Source organism: Tinamus guttatus, unplaced genomic scaffold, assembly GCF_059628265.1.
Source record: "Tinamus guttatus ecotype Peru unplaced genomic scaffold, ASM5962826v1 Tinamus_guttatus_pri_ptg000314l, whole genome shotgun sequence".
NCBI classification, from domain to species: Eukaryota; Metazoa; Chordata; class Aves; order Tinamiformes; family Tinamidae; genus Tinamus; species Tinamus guttatus.
In genome coordinates, this window is record NW_028288848.1 from 11,120,069 (window position 1) to 11,139,405 (window position 19,337).

The 19,337-nt window shown below is 38.3% G+C and overlaps 1 protein-coding gene across 3 annotated transcripts in view; it reads right to left on the reverse strand.

The window, feature by feature from the left end:
* Window positions 1–19,337, reverse strand: part of MAPK8 (mitogen-activated protein kinase 8) — a 43,541-nt gene that overhangs the window by 22,868 nt on the left and 1,336 nt on the right. For all 3 annotated transcript variants that reach the window (XM_088528746.1, XM_088528745.1, XM_088528747.1), the window contains exons 2-4: window positions 3,500–3,666; window positions 1,402–1,531; window positions 44–102 (exon numbers count right to left, since the gene is read on the reverse strand). In XM_088528746.1, the coding sequence (XP_088384872.1) occupies window positions 44–102; window positions 1,402–1,531; window positions 3,500–3,621 (311 nt within the window). In that variant the 5' untranslated portion in view covers window positions 3,622–3,666. The remainder of the gene's footprint in view (window positions 1–43; window positions 103–1,401; window positions 1,532–3,499; window positions 3,667–19,337) is intronic.

Below are 19,337 nucleotides of genomic sequence, written 5' to 3' on the forward strand. Positions count from 1 at the left end.
TCACTTGTTCATCATTCTCAGCTTTAGTTCAAATCAGACTTACACATCTTGAAATTCTTCCAGGGATTTTTGAGGTGTGAACACATTCAGTAGGCCAATTATCTGCAGGAAGGGGGAAAGGAAATATCAGAATAGCAAAGCTGCAAAGCCAGCATTTCAAAATTGACAGCCAACATTCCAATTCAAACCTCCTGGTAAACTTCACTGAAGCTCAGATAGGTCCGAGGGCTCAACTACATCTAAAACGCTATAGTAGATGCTAAGGATTCTAGGAAAAACACTACATAATCCAAAGACATTTTGTGTGCATTAAAAAGATAACTTTCAAAGGATAAAACCCAAAGTAGTCAGTTTGTCCTTCCCTTATCCGATACTTTGTTTGAACAGACCTGATACGATTTTTATTACAGATGAGAATAAATAAATAAATAAATAAATAAATAAAGAGGAAAATCTGGCAGTAACAGATCTAACACTGTCTAAGAGATACCACTCTGCCATAGACAGAGACAAAAGTAACAAGCCCATCCAAAGACAGAAACAGATTCTTGCAGGTGCATTAGACTACTTTTCAGTTGCTAAGAATGTATGGAAAATAAAGGAACAGGTCAAGCTATCGTTCATCATGAAGAGTCAGGCTAGCAACAGCACAACATCACACAAATTTTGCTGCTAGATAAAACTTAGTTCAGAGAACCCACACATAAACCATTCCTATCTTAGAAAGTATGGAGAATTTTCTGAAGTAGCCACAAGACAAAATACTCCTTCTATGATTCTCCTTGCACAACAGCCATGGGATATTTTATCTTAGTGAAGAGGTATTAAGAGTGAGGGCCAAGAAGACAGCATATAGCTGCCTGTGAAGGAAGAAAAAGCTAGTAACGACATTCTGTAGTCTGACCGTGTAAAATTTATCACTTTTTCTCTCTGTAATTCTATGCTTTGCTCTGCTTTACAGCTTCTCAAACATCAGACAGTTCCGGTTGTCACACTGTAAGATTCTTAATACATTCATGCATGAGAAAAAAAAAGAAAAGTCTCCTGCAGCCTCTTTCTCCCCTCTAGTTAGCAGATGCAGCAGGAAGGAGGATGTAGTCACCCGTCATGGCATATCCATTTGCCAGCTGTCTGTAAATTGTAGCAATGTTAACAGTGACTACCTTCCCGAGTCTGAAGAGTACATTTTGTGATTGGGTGGGTAATAAAACTAGTAAAGAGTGGCTATTTTGAAAGATCCTTAATCCTTAGTAAAATGTACTTAACATGGAGATAGGGTTGTGCTCTGAACACCTCTTCAGCCTACGAAAGGTATCATCCTCTGAAATCGTCCTGAAGATTTTTAGAAATAAATACCTTCTAGTTAATTCTTTGATATCTAAAGCATGAAACTGCACTCACATTTTTGTGATTAACACACTTCATAAGAACAAGCTCTCGGTAGGCTCTTTTAGCGTGAGTCTGGTTCTGAAATGGCCGGCTTAGCTTCTTGATTGCAACATTTCGTTCAAGGATGGCATCATAAGCTGCACTGTAAGTAAAACGAAATTATTATATCTCAGTGTTAGACTCCTGTAAGCTGTGACAGTTCCCACCTTTTTCATGTATCACCTTCTATCATGTATCAAATCTGCAGATAAACCAAAGTTTCAGTACTATTAAACTTATATTCATAAAAGCAGAGTACTCTTGCATGCCGAGTAACTGAGAATTTAGAAAGGCTTTCCCAGTTTCAGAGTCCTAACACATCACAATGTCTAAAATAAAATAAAAATAATAATAAATGCAGGACCTCCATTTCTGAAAGTACCTTGCTAAAGATACTGAGTTCTTTCCACTCACTGGCACTCGAGAACTGACGGGATTGATTAAATAAATAAATAAGTAAAGTGGGGGGGGAGCAGGGGGCTGGAATTTGCCCCTTCTATCCCTAGATATAGACGATCTTATGGAAGAGTGGCAAAGAGCCAGGAAAAAAAGTTTATAGAGGACTCCTGTATCAATATTTAAAATTCTGCATCCCCAGCATGTAGCTGTAGCCTCAGAGTGTTTCAGTGTTAGATATAATAGAGCCTTTTGGGCATCTACTTTACATTCCTCCAAATTAGGATGGATTTTTTTTTTTTTAACTCATTCAAAAAAAAAAACAAAGACCACAAACCACAAGAATTGCACCTCATGTTCTCCAAACATTGCAAGATGTAACCACATGAGAACTCCAGGCCTTTCAGAGTGGTTTAAACTGAAGAGGTTTCAATTTCCACAGAATGACACTGGTAGTAATTACACGGGGAGTTTTGAGATACAGCTCAGGGATGGGCAGTAGATTTGGGAAATGGGCAGTAACACAGATTTGAGGATCACAGGAACAGTGGTAACATTTAAAGCTTTTGCAGTCATTTCTGTAGCAACTGAACAGATATGGTTAAGCAACTCTCCTCACTCTCATTACGTTAACACACAGCCAAAATTCATATTTTTTTCTTCTGCTGCTTCAGCTAACAGAACAAATAATCCCAATGACAGAAGTTAGCACTTCAAGAGCATCTCTTTCCAGATAACTGACCTTTGTGTTTTTCTTTTGCACTAAGCATACAGTTTTATTTTTTTATCTCAGCTAAAACGCAAAAATGATTTAAAAATCAAGTGTACCACAGCTGCTATAAATACAGATCAAGACAAGAACAAGGCAGAAAAGAAGTTACAAGGAAAATATTCGAGAAAATTACTCATTTCCTTCTATTTCTTAATATTTCTTTTGTATTTTTTCCCTTAGTATTTTACAGTTACAACAAATTGGAAAGTATGCAAGTTTCTGTGCTATCTACAACCTCATCTTGATCATAAAAGAAAAGCCTCAAAGAAGCTTAAACTAACATTTATCTTTGGGATAACTGCATAGGAACAGACCCTACAAGCAACTGTCACTGCTCGTAAATCAAATGGACACTCTTAGTCCACTTGGCAGAGCTCTTACCCAAAGAGTTATACTGTCAAGACTTATTTTCCTAAACTAAGCCAGGTATTTACATATTTCCCTGACAGTCAGCATGATAAATGCCTTCTGGTATCACAGGCTAGTTAGATTATGAACCTGAATGAACCAAGCTGCTAACAAACTACTTTCAAGAAGTATCATCTCCAGAAGAGTCATTATGAGCATCAAATACATAAAATATTTCTAGCTCTTGTTTCAATGTTAGCACTGCATCTTAGGATTCATTTCTTTATCCAGGCTTTTCCCCCTTTATTTATGGAACTCATTACATCCATATAGGTTTGCACAGAGGGCATCAGTTCTGAAGCAGGAACAGACGCAGGTCAAGAAACAACAGCAAGAGACACTGCTGAGGAAAAAGTGGCTAATGGTCAATACTGCTCTTTTTCATACAAAAAGTAGTTCTTCAAACTCTTCCTCTGTAACATATAAAAGTCAAGACACTCAGAAAATTCTACAAAATGAACTTCAAATTGGATTTAAGCTTGACAGAAACCTTACCATACTATCCCTTGTGCTCCTGATCCTATCGGTTTTAAGTTTTGATATCGCTTCAACACAGTGAAAGTCGAGTCTCCAATTTCAACGCTGTAGAAATTGTTGTCACGCTTGCTTCTGCTCATGACGGCAACTTAGTGAGATTGCTTCATCCAAATTTTGCTTCTGACCTGCAAAGAAACAAAATTTGAAGACTCTACATATTTGATAAAATGGAAATTCTTTACAATAAATGGAAGACATTTCCCCCAAAAATCCCATATGCCAACACATGCTATTTTTTATGTCGCAGGAACGAGATGGTACATACCTAAAAACTTCTTTTTTTTCTTTTTAATCCTATCTTTTATCCTGAGGTAAGAGGACTAATAGTAGAAAAGTAAAATCGAATGACTGGATTAAAAATCCTTAATGACAATGGACAGAAGTGACACAGGAGTATTGTAATTCCTTTTCACATACACTGTCCTCACATACACTGAAAGGCCCTGGAGAACCCTGAAGACTGTGCATAATTACTAATCAGATACTACTGAAAGAAAACTGGAATTTATGAGACCTGCAAGATACTAAGGAGGGTCAACAGCTTCCACTCATCATTTTTTGATCTAAGTTGTAAAGACATGATACTACTAAAAGACAAAAATGTTTTGAAGCCTGGAACTTGTAACTCCTTGAAAAGGTAAATAGCATAAATCTTTAAAAGCAGCTATTATAGCAATCTTGAGAAATATGGATTTTTAATAGGGTTTTATTGACACCATTTTTTTTCACCAAGATTTAAATTAAGCTTACTTGAAATAGCAATAAGATTGCAGAACAACAGAAAACTTGTATAACAAAGTTTATGTAAAAACCTCTCTCTCTCATTCACATCTGTTTAAAGAAAGGCATATATCTTAGCACTTCTCAACAGAACTATACAAATGTGCTGTCTTCAAGATACCTGTACAACAACATAATGCTGTAATTTAATTGATTCTTAACTTCGTCTATAATACAAAAAAAAAAAAAAACCCACTTTATGATTTATATGGAGGGAGAGTCCAAGAGAACTGGTTAATATTCAAGCAGCACATTCTCCAAGCTGAAGATCAGAGCATCCCTGGGAGTAAGAAGTCAGGCAAAAGGGGCAGGAGACCTGCATGGATGACCAGGAGCTCCTGGCAAAACTCAAACAGGAGGAGAAAGAATACAGAATGTTCAAAAATGGACAAGCCAGCCAATTGGGAGGAATATAAGGAATGTTGTCAGACTATGCAGGAATGTGATGAGGAAGGCCAAGGCCCAACTAGAATTAAATCTGGCTTGGGACATCAAGGTGGATTTCTTTAAAAACCATCAGCAGCAAAAGCAAGACCAAGGAAAACATGAGCTCACTGCTGAATGGTGCGGTGCCCTGGTGAAAGAGGTACAGAAATGGCAGAATTACTCAATGCCTTCTTTGCTTCAGTCCTTACTGCTCAGGTCAGCCCTCACGTATCCCAGACCCTGGACACAAGACACAAAGTGGAGAAAGGAAGACTTGCCCTTGTTAGAGAAGGACTGGGTCAGAGATCAGTTAGACAAACTCAGCATCCACAAATCCATAGGTTACTATGGCATATACTCATGAGGGCTGGGGGAGCTGGTTGATGTTATTGCTTGGCCAGTCTCCATCATCTCTGAAAGTCTTCAAAAAGGGCAAGGACGAGGTATCCAGTCAGTCACAGGCCAGTCACCCTCACATTCATTCTGGAAAAGTTGTTCATTCTTTGGTCATCTGCTTTCCCTTTAAAGGTCTTACTACATGTGAACTAAAAACCTTGGAAAGTGCCAGATGGATTTACACATAGATAAAAAAAACTCATAATACAGAACTATATAAACAAGAACAACATATTTAGTAAATGCACCTTTGAAGAACAGATATGTGGACTTCTCTAGAAAGCAGAGAGATGACTTGCTACTCCTAGCAAGTCCCTTTTTACTTGATGCCGTTTACATCTACCGCATACACCAGCAGACTGTGCTATACACAGGTCTCCAACGTAGTACAGTTTCAACCCTAAACAGCACTTCCAAATCAGAGTGAACTTAAGGTATTCAAGCCAGAGCTGACATGAGTGTGGTTCAGCAGAAGTTTGTGGCTAGGTAAAGCTCACAACACAGATGGGGTTATCAGACCTTCTATAACCATCACATCAATTGGACTGGACTTGGGTGATCTATGGTTTTGCTGTAAATGTCAATTTAAGCTCATTGGCATCAGCCAATCACCTGGGGAGGAATAACCCCAGACACCAGTACAGGCTGGGGACTGACCTTCTGGAGAGCAGCTCTGCGGAGAGGGACCTGGGTGTCATGGTGGACGACAAGTCGACCATGAGGCAGCAGTGTGCCCTCGTGGCCAAGAAGGCCGATGGGATCCTGGGGTGCATTAAGAAGAGCGTCTCCCGCAGGTCGAGGGAGGTGATCCTGCCCCTCTACTCAGCCCTAGTGAGGCCGCATCTGGAGTATTGTGTCCAGTTCTGGGCTCCACAGTACAAGAGGGATGTGGAGCTGCTGGAGAGAGTCCAGCGCAGGGCTACAAGGATGATCAGGGGCCTGGAACATCTGCCCTGTGAGGAGAGGCTGAGGGAGCTGGGCCTGTTCAGCCTGGAGAAGAGAAGGCTGAGAGGGGATCTGATCAGAGTCTATAAGTACCTCAAGGGAGGCAGTGAGGAAGATGGTGCTGGTCTCTCTTCACTGGTGGCCACCGACAGAACTAGAGGAAACAGCCACAAACTGAAGCACCCAAAGTTCCACAGGAACTTAAGGAAAATTTCTTAACAGTGAGGGTGACAGAGTACTGGAACAGGCTGCCCAGAGAGGTTGTGGAGTCTCCTTCTCTGGAGATCTTCCAAACCCGCTTGGACGCAGTCCTGTGCCACGTGCTCTAGGTGACCCTGCGTGTGCAGGGAGGTTGGACTAGATGATGCCTACAGGTCCCTTTCAACCTTAACGATTCTATGATTCTGCGATTCTATGCTTGATGGCTACTGAAAGCACAACAAATACACATTATATATAAAAAATATTAATGTTGGAACTTTATTTAATTTGGGAAAATTCAGTTCACATAGCTGATTTGTATGCATCATGCGCCTGTGAATGCTTGTCTAATTTTCAGCTGTCACATTTAAAGGCTTCTGGACATCTGTTAAATGGGATATTGAGAGTAGAGTCCATTTTTCACTAAAGTGTTCTGTTTCTTAAAGGTAACTTCGTAACTCAGTTATTCACAAAAGTAATCTTGGCTTAATTAATGTTTTAATTTTCAACATTGTCCTTGAAAAGGAAAGTTATACTCCAAAATCATTCGAACTCTGTTAAATGCTAATACAGATAAGGGATCTAGAAAAAAGTTACTATCAGCTGAGCGAGCAGTACAGTAAGTACTAGACCTCTACCAAAGCAAAACATCTCTGAAAAATATGAAGATTACTCTAAAATGAAACATCATCATTGTTGGTTACAGTATTCATTTTCTTAATTTTGCAGAGCTTTAAAATTACACTTTTACAAGTCAGATGGTTATGAATTGAACAACTTCCAGACGATTGCCTAAGCTGCTTAATGTTGACATATGTTTAATGAGGTCTCTAGATTGTGCATAATTAATACAGAAATGCCTCCTGCTTCACCTGATGTGCATCTATATTATAGAAGCTTGTGCCACTCATATGAGGACTGGCATATCACAAAATTTTGAGTCTGCAGCTTGATTTTGGGAACCATTTTATACATGCAACTATTGGAGTGGTTGTTCTGTAGCACAAGCCAGAAGCACAGTACAAATGTATGTTCTAAAGGAAAAATAGATTTTTAACACATTGTCTGGCTGTCAAAGCCAAACTTCTCTAACCATAAACTCAGTAAAGCAAATGTGAGCGGAAGACCTCAGTTTTGGTTGAGAATAGAAATGGTGATGCAGGGCAAGCCTCATCATAACAAGGGCATTTAGACTTCTATATTATGATTTGCCAACAGCTTTCAAGTTTAAACAGAGAAGGACATCACTTTAAGTTGCTTGAAGTCAAGTGATTTAAGGTGCATTTCATTTTTTTTAAGCTTTAAGGCTGGTACAGTGTCTTTTTAGTATTCATTTTCAGATAGAAAATTCAGCACCAGTTTCTTGATTTCCAACAGCCTGTTGAATATTTAACAACAGAGAGTTTTCTTCACTAAAGATAATAATTCCAGAAAAGCTGACATGTTTTGTATAGGGAAAAAATGATGTAGCTTTAATGCAAAAAGCTTTTGCATAAATGCTAGGAAAATACAACTTAAACAAATATATAATACAGGCTCTCTAGGGCGGACAAATTTTCTCAGTGGTTCGGGAAACATCATGGCCAGATTAATAAATTTCTTGCAAAGACTCAGAGCCCTCTTTGTTGAACTAACTCTATTCTCAGCACATTTTACATGAAACAACTCTCCACAGTCTTATATTAACAATGCAAGAAATCCATTAATGCTAATGCAACTTTCCCACTGATTTAATATTCCACCCAACAGGTTCATACACTGTCTCTAACCTCATATTACATCTGGACCATGTGACACCTTCTAGTATGCCTCACTAGTTTTCTTCATGTTTTTCATTTAACCTGAATATTAAAAGAGTTCCTGTAATTTGAAAGGTCTACTAAGAAGGGAAGGATGTGTAGGGAAATGAACCACCCCCTTCTCTGCTTTAGCAGCCTTTGCTTGGTCAGTAAATACCATATCAGTTTCTATAACATAAGCACCTGAGTCGACCACTCCAATGGTGGTTCTGAATTTGGTTCTGCCTTCCAAAAATCCCTTAGAGTCCCAGTCAACATAAAAGAGCTGTCCACCTCTTAAACAGTATGGGCTTACACAAGAATGCTTGCACTCTCTACTGAATTCCAACTCAAACCTGGACAGTGACACCCTCCCACTCAAAAATACAAAAAGGCTGAAACGAACACTAGCAAACACAACCCCACATACCCAGGTAGGCTGGTAGCACGAGAGACTCCAAGCAATGCAAGGAGCACGCACTCCCTCAGACACGGGAAAAATGCAAATTACACTGCTTAGAAGAGTACTGACATGCAATTGTTAACGTAAACTAATCTTAAGAGATCTAAAGTTTTATTTCTCATTCTAAATGCTTGAACTAGTAAACAAAAAGTTCTATTTGTGTTTCTTCATCAGTTGTCAATACCAGTTTTCCTAATAAAAATCTAGAATTCTGCTAAATGGTGGAGCGTACAACAGTGTTCCAGGATCCACTGTCATTTTGTGGAAGAATGACTCACACAAAACAAGTCTGGCACCTAGTTTCAGTCTCCAGAACAGACATCTTTCTCCAGATGCCAGGGCTGGCTGGAAGAGGCAAGTAATCCTGTTCATTCATCAACCTTGGTTGGAAAGGAGCTTTCTTACATCCTCCACAGATTCACATAAAAAAGGCCCCAAGACTCTCCAGGTGGTTTGTACTTTCACACAGATGGGTAGTGACCAAATGTAGCAATTCAAGTGGAGCAACTTGAGGGACAGGAAAGGAATAAATTTCCTCAAACACATGCAACCAACAACTTTTTCTTTAATTACTTTTGGTGAGTATTCTTTAAGTCATCCACACCTTAACATACACACATTTTATGAACAGTGATTGCCAAGCCAGGCATTGTGTTGTATATTGTACAAATTTATTCGCAGTGTACTATGAAGGAGGCAGAATGCCCCTATTAAACTTCTGAAATTCAACTTCCAGCTCTAGGGCAGATTATAAACTATTAAAAGAAAGCAAATATACACATACCAAGGAGGAGAGTAAATGCATGTGTCATTCCTCATCTTAAGCTTTCTTTTTGCCACCTCAGTTAGTGACTGCCTTCCTGGAAGAGCCTCAGAGAGCAACTGCAGCTCCAGATCAGGGCAGAGCACAGATGAATCGAGGGACTTAGAAGAGCCCCCAGCATTTAGGAGCTTGCTTGTTTGTTTTGGAGGGAGGGAAGACAGGAGAGAGTTACTACTGGCAGCCAAGCTTTTCTCCTGGGAAGAAGCATATGCAATTTTCACAAGCACCACTATTCAGCTGCTGGTAAACACAGCCCCTTCGCTTCAGCCTTCTGGCCCTACTTCCGTGTCCCTTTTCGAACAAGATTTTACAGAGGCTGAGGAGATGTCCTGCTGTGTCACTGATGCTAGACACCCTCAGGGACTATATTTAAAGGATTAGTCATGCAAGCTACAAGCAAAAACTTGAAGCTGGCACGCCTCTTTCCTTTACTATGGTCCTGCCATGAGTTTTTCAATCCATACCACGGCCTCTAAGCCAAAAGTAGACGCATCTGAAAGCAGTGTGCAATGTTGAGAACCCCACCCCAGATGTTCCAGAAGCCATGATAAAAGAATAATAATAAAAACATGAATAAAATACTGTGCTCTAACAGCTTGGTTGCAACATTATGTTTTATGCACTACTACTAGCTGAACCACCTGCATCAAATTACACTGGAATACGAGGTAGCCAGAAATAACAATCGGCTCAGTCTCAGGTTGTTGTCATCAATGCCAAAATGCAACAGCTGACCCTGAAATTGGGAAACGTGAACCTGGAGAAAGTAAGCAACATTAAGTAATTTTTGTATCAGGCAACTGTTGTAATTTTAAGCTTTTTCACTTCCATATTTCATGTAACACAGAGGCTGATTAATGGCAGAAGTAACTAACTTTTAATGTGATTGCTTATCAGTAAGAAAAAATCCATGACTTAAAGCAATAAAGTGAAGACTGAAACTAACAGAATATTGAGCTGCTGGCATTTGTCTAGAAATATGCAGTGTAAGATCACTTCCAAGCATGTAGAAAGCCGCAAAAACAATTCCTGTTGCTCACCGCTGCTCCAGCTGAGCCGTTTCCTAACGCGGCTTGGCCAGCTAGCAGAGAGCAACCACGGAGGCTCCGGCAGCGACTCCACATCCCGCTCCCCGCGGCGCTCAGGCAAGGCCAAAACGGCCACTTCACATCACATTTTCCTCAGAAGCGCAAAGCTTATGCAAACCAAGAATCAAACAGCACCAAAACCACCAAACAACACCAAACACAAACCCAGAAACACACATGGTACTACTGGATGGGTGGGGGGTCAGCAGCACGAAGCTCATCATGACTGAAGGTTCAGCAGTTAAATTTGAGTACTCTGTTAACAATCAATCATGAACCACTCCACACACATTTCTAAAGAGAATTCTCATATTGTTGAAACATCTCCTTCAAAACATCCGAAAAAAGACAATCAATATAATTTGTTTTGTTTCTAAAGCAAATTTCCTTACTTTCCTTAATACGCAATCAAATGCAATTGACAAGTAAATTCTTTACATTCAGATCCACAGAGACACCATAGACCCTGCGAAAGGTGGAAAGCAGAGAGGCAAAACAAACACACAAGTTCAGTAAACAATTCCTAAACGACACTTCAGTTGCAGCTATTACCATTTCAAAACACACACTTTTCTCTGCTCAGATTGAGATATTTCATGCAATTCACCTTCTCATTTTGCATTCTCGCTACATTCTAAAAATGCTACAGATTGGAATTATGCAATAAGCTACAGCCCTTCTGTCACAAAAAAAATACTAACATAAAGGCATTCATGAAGAAATAAGGTACTGTTTGCTAATGCTAGATGATAAAGGAGATCCGCACAAAGCATGGGTAAAGATTCATGGGCCTACCAGTTTCCAGCTCTCCTATACACACTTTCCAAACCTAAAACACTCAGATCACGGACCCAGGGCCCTTTGCACCAATTTTATCCCCTTTTCATTGTAGTCCTTGAAGCAGCTGGCCACAGACAAAAACTATACACAGTCTGTTGTTTTTGGCTCTATTTCTATTTCCATGGCAATTATGGAAACCAGAAGCTCTAAATCTAAGGCATAAAAAGTAGAACCAAAAATAATCAGAAAACAGAAGACTGAGAAGTCAAAGTGTATTGCACAGACTAAAAATCATATTGCTCATTAAATTATATCCAATAAAATGAGGGCAGCTGCTTTGGCCAGATACCCATAACTGAAGTGTCATGCAATTCTCATTTAACAACCTGGCTTTTAAAAAACATTGCAATTGAAAATGAAGTACTAGATATTAATTTTGAAAAACAAAGGTGCAATCTTAACAAAAGAGGTTAACCATCCAGTAAGCCTAACAGCTACCCTGCTTTCCAACTGTCTGAAGACAAAGAAAATGAGTGTAAATAGATGCACAGCGTCAGCTGCATAAAGAGATGTGAAAATTTCTGCCTGCTTCTCTACCCCCTTTCTCTCATCTCCCTTTCCTACAACAAAGCATTGAAATCAGCTGGTGTATGGCAGGGGCACAAAATCTAAGACTTCTTGCTCATCTGTGAATATTAAGCACGTGGCGCTAACCAGATTTCCTGATTTCTTTTGTATGTACTTTCTGAAATGAACTCCAATCATTCTGTAGAGCCACCATCTCTAAATAAGCACTTAAAGTATGCTAGAAATGGGACTAGGATTTGCCTCGTTTGAGATTTACTCCAATTTTGAGGCTCACAGTCAATTTCTCTGATATTTAAATCACTAAGGAAAACCAAGTCAGCGACAAATAGGATTTCTGACAACCAGTATAACCTTCCAGCACTTCTCATAGTCAAGTTAGTTCCTGTAACATGATCAGTAAGTAAACACAGCTGCTCAGGAACGCCAGTGTAGCCTTCCTCTACAAACCACTCATCGATGCCAGTAACGCTTATTTAACACACATATCATCACCAAGTTATAAATCACTTCTGATTTAGTTTATTACAATGCTACTTTAAAAAGTGCGCTTTGCACAGTTACATTCTCTGGAGTTTTGTACTTTGTGTTGTGGTAAGTGTTTATCACAGAGATAAACACTACAGGTTGCACAGTGAAATGATATATTTGTAATGGAATACACTGCAGTTTTCTCTATCCTAAAGCAATTTTCAAGGCACATCAACAGAGATTTTTTTTAAGATAATATCTTCCCGTTTAAAACAAGTTTTAAATTCACAGGTCACTATAGCATTAGACAAGAGGCATGTAGTCTGCAATACAGAATATTAAGCAGCCTGTACACTGGCATTTGTAACCCTAAAAGAGTCTCACCTTCCAAACGTGGTTTTGGGAGGTTGTATAAGAAACTCCTGAACCATGACTCCAATCATAAAATAAAAAACCTAAGAGGTGTAAGCATTACCAGAATGAGATCACATGGCAACATACAAAATAACATTTTGCCTACTGTCTCTTGTAGGTCAGTTTTGCCACATAAATCATAAACCAGAATGGCTCCACCAAAGCAAACTTTGTAATTCTACAATTGGGCAAAGAAACTGCTATCACAGCAAATTAAAAAACTATTCTTAGCAAAACTCTCAGAAATAAGATAAGGCAATATTTTTATGCTTTTCCAATTCTTTAATCTTTCTTCAAATAAAAATATAAACAAAATGCATTTGGGAAAAATAAGTTGAGCAACAAAAAAGTAGTGAAGTATGTAAATATGAAATTAAACTACAAGGAAGGAGAAAACTTACTGCTGACTGTTAAAAATACAATTCTGCTTTCTATAGATTATCTTCCATTTTATGGCAATAAATTCTTTGCCACTGCAGTAGCGTTTTACCATGTTGTTAAAATCTGAAATCAGTGAAAATGCAGGGCATTTGCACTTCAGAAAGCTGTCCTGTTCATGAAAAGGGAAGCATACAATTCAGTTATATAACAGCAGCAGTTTGAACACATGCTATAGGAACCAGAATGCAGATTAAAACATACACTTATGCAGCATCCCTGGCGAGAGCTACTTCATAGTGGTTTATATACTTCCCTTTCATGTAGGATCATATGTCCCAGTCCATTCAACATATTCTGATATTTGAAAATGCTCAATAGTAATAGTCACGAGCAGAGAAGAAACTATTGATCTGGGAACTCTTCTGTTTCAACCTCCTTACTTCAGAGGCCTTTACATCTAATCATACCACAGAGTGACAGAAGTTAGCCCAGATATGCTGGGCCTCTGCCTTAACTGCTGGCAAAGCAGGAATACATTTTAAATAGGGAAACCACCCGCAAACTAAGCAGTCTAGAAGTAAAATCCCATTTCAGGAATACTCTGGTGGGAGCCATTTCTTGAGCCTCTTCTTACAGGGGAAGTTGAAGCACATGGCACCTAAATGTTTTAGTAGGCCTAAAGTTCTCTGACCCTTTCAAAGGACACAAATAAACAAAGATACCTAGTGACCTACACAACTCATCAAGGACCATAATAAAAAAAAGGACAATAGCTCCAGAAAAGCACTACAGGATGTGGGGAGTTATGCAACAACTAGGAAAAAAAGCTTTTAGATTTTTTTTTTTAAACTACATTTATGAAGACTCGCATCACTAGTTTCACCAAAAAGTAAAAAACAAACAAAAACTTAAAACACCTTAACTTTAATTTCCAGCTACAACAATTTAGAATCAAATTATGACTGCTACTTTCACTAATTTATGCATTTATCTTTTAAATACAGCAGATTAATATACTGTCTAAAATAGTTGGCATTAAATGCTTCCATAAAAAGAGCTTTAGAATGGAGGAAAAAACCTCCAAAACATATTTAAATCTCAGCACTAACAACTGCTTCCCAGATACCTGCTGTAATGTAGTACAGTACTTCCCACAATAATTTACTAGGCAGGAAAGACAGTATATTTTAAAATAAAGGCTTTGCTTTTTAAGTAGCTTGTTAGATACTGTATCAGTCTAGAGAACTCACTACTAATGGCAATAAAAATAATCTGTTCTGCTGTCCAGTTCCTCTTTTTCCTATTAGACTTAAAAGGTATCTAAAAACAAACAAACAAAACAAAAAAATAAACAAACAAAAGAACAAAACATATACACCTATAACAGAAGTTTCCAAACTAGGAGAGGTTTGGAAATTCCTATTCTTTGAAGAAGAACAAAACGTCAGTATCACTGCTATGCACATTAACCTAGTGCTAGGAACTATGCACACTAAGAGTTGCAATAAGAAAATATCTGGAGAAAAGTAGAAAGGATTTAGAATAAAATAAATGGGAAGAGAACAAAGTAACTCCAGTCAGACCTAGTACCTGCACAACCTCAGTTTACATCATCACCGCAATACTGCATATTAACACTAATGAAACCCTGGTACTCCCAACACAAGACTGTCAGAAACTGAACTGCCCTTTTCCCTCGCAGCTCAAGATACGAATAGCACAAGAATCTTGTCACTCTTCAATTTAAAAAACAACACAGTAGGCACTACTGTTCAACACAGTCCTGCATTGCTGTAACCCTTAAATATGCAAGTCAATCACTGTAGGAATGTTGGAAATAACAACCATTGCTCATCAAAAGAGAGACTGAAACAGAACGATCCGTTACCTCATGTCACCTGAACATGCCTTTTTCCAGGCAATAATTGACAAGCGAACATAGCCTGTACACTTCTAATAAAGCTTTTGAAGGATATCAAGTGTCTACCCTTCCACACTGCTGAATGGGATCAGTGTGCCGTATTTCTCATCCTCCAAAACACTTGCATAATGAGCAATTATGAACTAATTTATGCTGATGAGCATGTCAGTCAAGACATTCTTTTTTTGCTGTTTCTGTTGTAAACCATGAGATTAGGATTAATGCTAGAAACAATGTGTATATTTTTATGCTCTGTATCTGGTAAGTAAACATGTTAAGTACTGTTAACTGTGCTAAGGCACTAAAATTAATTAATCCATTCAGGATTTAAAATGACATTCCCAGTGGATTTCCAAATCTTGCAGGAGTATTCACGCTTTTACCTACAGATTCAAATCCCAACACAGCTGCATTCATACAGCTCAGAGCAGTTATTTTGTCTCGTAACTTTACATTACATAAAAGAAGGCTGCATAGAAGGCCTGGACAAACCTCTTGTGGCTCCCCAGCCCCTTCCTTCAGGCTGTTGCCACAGAGCTCAGCTCCTGCACTCACCCCAGTGAGCATGAACCTGACAGGTACCATGACCTCCCGCTGTCACCTATCCTGGCCTGCAAATACTGTCCAGCCTAGTCAGCTGGAAAGCTGAACATAGGGCAGAAAAATGTCAATATTGCCCATAGCAAATTTGAAAGAGGATGCTAGAGGATTCTTATCAGCATCTGTGGCTTTTTTTTTTTTTTTTTTTTTCTCTCCTTCACAGCTCCTGAAGCAATCATGGATAGCCATGCCTTTTCTTACACCCTTTCAAGCTCTGCAGTAAGAGGAATTTGGTATAATTTCAATGAATTGAATAAAAATTTATAATCCACAATTGTAGTGAATATGTTTTCTAGCAGCACAATTGATTAATACTCTTCCTTCTTGTTTATTTTAAGGTACAAAGAGGAGCCCATACATTTTATCTTGCTTTGTTTGCAACACAAATGACCATTAAGTTATTTGAAGTTATTTATTTTGGTAGCCACAATTAAAGCATTACTCTACAACATCAAACTGAGAAAAATTAATAAGCATCCCATCTGTTCACATGTTAAACACCGTTTAATCTAACAGAAAAAGTGACAATACGGGCAACAAATACAAGGTTTATTTTAGCATTAAGCTTATAGGCAATCAATTTGGACTGAAGTAGAATTATTATTTTTTAATCACCTTCTAAAGACAATAGAGGGGAAACAGAAATACAGACAATAACTCAAGTCAGAAAGAAATGCATTGCTCCCAATTACAGCTATAGACTTTGCTGCACTAACGTTATCTTCTCATCACACACAGAGAACTGTAGGCTTAAAAAAAAGAAAAGAAAAAATCCAAACCCCTTACAAAATATTTTACAAAGCAAAGAGCACTTAGGGTAACAGTATTCTACAAACATCGCTGTTTGGGCAGTTCCCTACTTTTATCTGATTCAGTAATGGTAACAAAACTCCTTCGCACAGTTTGATGCCGTTAACTCCAGTCTCTTCCCATAGAAGAGTTCTCACTCAAAGGTTCTCACTCAATAAACAGTAAAATAGAGTATTTCTTAAACTACACAGGAGGGAAAAATCTGTGCAAGAGATTTCCACCTCATGAAAGGACACTTGACAGTGTGTACTCGGTGTCTGCTGAATGCACGAAAAATACACATACCACACAGCAAGAAGAGTTTAAGATGCATTTTAAGAGCTTTTACCAGTCCTGATTGAAACAGTGAACCTACTGCAAGACAAAGTCATTTCTTTTATTAGCTTGGATGTGCGTTTAAGTGACTTAAATCTTCAATTTCAAGTAATAGTTCCCTAATTCTTTGATTAAAAGATATAATCATAAGCACTCATTACTACTTCCCATAAATTTCAAATCGATCTACTGATTGGTGATCTCCACCAATCACTAAGTCCTGAATTTCTTGACATCAAATTCAAGAAACTATAATTCATAAAAATATCAATCGCAGTTCAGGAAGAGATCTACAGTTTTGCCACAAACATAAACTTTCACAGATAAATGGTACTAACAAGTTTCTACTCAACACACATGATAAGTAGCTACATCTTGGGAAACAGATCAATGGCATATATCTGGAATCCCCTATTCTGCAGAAGGGATGAAAGAAAGAAAGAAAAAAGTATTTAAAGGTTTCGATCTGAATAATTTCATCTTTTACTGAGGTATATTTGGAAAAGCTTTCAATGATGAATGGAAAGTTTTTTTCTACCAACAGAAAAATCTTACAGATAGTTGCTTGCCATTTTTCCCAATTGCCATAGCTGTTATTTTTAGTCCTACAAATGGAATAGAGTCCTACAAGAAAATTTAATTTACATTATAAATAAATATATAGACCATTTCAGTTTTAAGGTAAAATTCAAGCCTGGATTTCATAAGCACCAAGTAAAGCATAGCATACATGGATGCATCTTCTGCCTTACTGCTCTGCATCAGTTCTTATTTTCATACTATCTGACTGAAGGGCACTTACTGATATCAAAGATATCTTTTGAAATGATTAATACAGGTAGATCTGGAAAAGGACGCCCCATCCAAGGCAAGTTACCAATTCAGAACTGATCTTGACCTAGATCGAAATTCATTGCCAAGCAAGTACTCAACCCCACTTCATTCTGGTCTCCACAGTGAATTCAAACACACAAAACAAACACACAGCTTGGAACACTTTTAGAGAGCACCTGCTTAAGACGTGGTCTGTAACAAACCTTGCAACAAGAACCTCTCAATACCTAAGAGGTTTTCCAGCTTCCATTACTCCAGCCTGGCAGCAACCACTATCTAACCTGCAGTTTCACAGGCAGGTCTTTGAGAGCAACCCCCACCTACGCATCTCCCATCTCCCAGCATTGAATCAGTATCTAGCTGTTCACACACAAAATGGAATTAAGCATGGTAAAAAAAACAGTCAGAGAGGAAGATGTTTCAATTAGATGAGCCAGTTCCGTCATCACCCCTCATCCACACAGGATCTGGCAGGAAGGAACACCAGAGAGAAAGATTGCTCCAAAGCAGCAGCCTCTGAACATAGAACTACGGTGTGATGATACAGAAAAACAGGATTATCACCTGTTTGAAAACTCGAAGGCTTTTTAAACCAACTAAATATCTCCCATTGAAGTCACTATTAAAAATATATGCAAGCAATAACTAATTCTGTATTTCCATATAACTATACCATGCAAAGGAGCAATACCTGTTTAATTAGAGCTCATGTTTCCATGCAGATAACCAGAAATAGCATTTTTCAAGCCTGAAGGGGAATCTTCAACTCCATTTAAACAAGTGGACTCATAAAAAGATGCAAAAACTAGATGTTCTGCAAAGTAAAAATCGCTTTTCTGAATCCATGTCCAAGCTGAGATGAATTTTGCAGCAGGCAAGCAAAGTAAGTAGTTTCAATTGATCTTTCCATAATATAAACCAAATTCTGTTTCTGTCAGTTTTGGGTTAAGAATTATCTTTTTTAATTGAAACATTTATGGCAATAAGATATATTATCCCTTATTAAAAATGTAGCTAATGAGTAAAACCAGATTTTCCTCATTATCCCAGAATTCTGGACTGATCCTCAGAAATGAGGGGCTGAGCATTTACTTCTTTATGCATGTTTAAACAATAATCACTCACATAATGTCAGTAGTTGGGGAAAGAACAAACAAAAAAAATCCACACACACACAAAGCAAACAAACATACAGTGAACAAATAAGCAAGCAGTATTACAATCTCAAATATTATCCCATTAACTCATGGTGTAAGAATTAGAACAAGCAACAACCACATCTAATCATTTCAGCTAAGCAGCAGGCCAAAAATAAATTCCATTTTTAAGACTCCAAAGCACCTGTTTATCCTCTAATATCTGCACAGCAATTGGTTGATACAGCAATTTTACCTAAAAGGATTTGCAAAGGAGGTTATATCTGCACTCCTACAAAAGCAGCAAAGGCTTAGTTCACTAAAAAGAATATTAAAAGTTAAAAACAACCACCAAAATAACAACCCCAACACAAAATATGGCTCAACTTCTTCCTAGAACAAGTACTCCCAAGCAACAGGACTCAGGACCATATTAGATATCTTTTGAATGACCAAGAAGACTCCATAAAAGACACAGGAATCCACAAGACACTTCACATGCTTAAAAGAGTGACTGGGCCCCAAAAGGTTGGGTACTTCTGCACTGGAAGACAGTTAAAAATGCCTCTGCCAGTTATGACCATTCTGCGCATACCCTCCAACTCTGGACCATTTTTGTTCAGTAGATGTTCCTCTCCCCTTCTTTTTG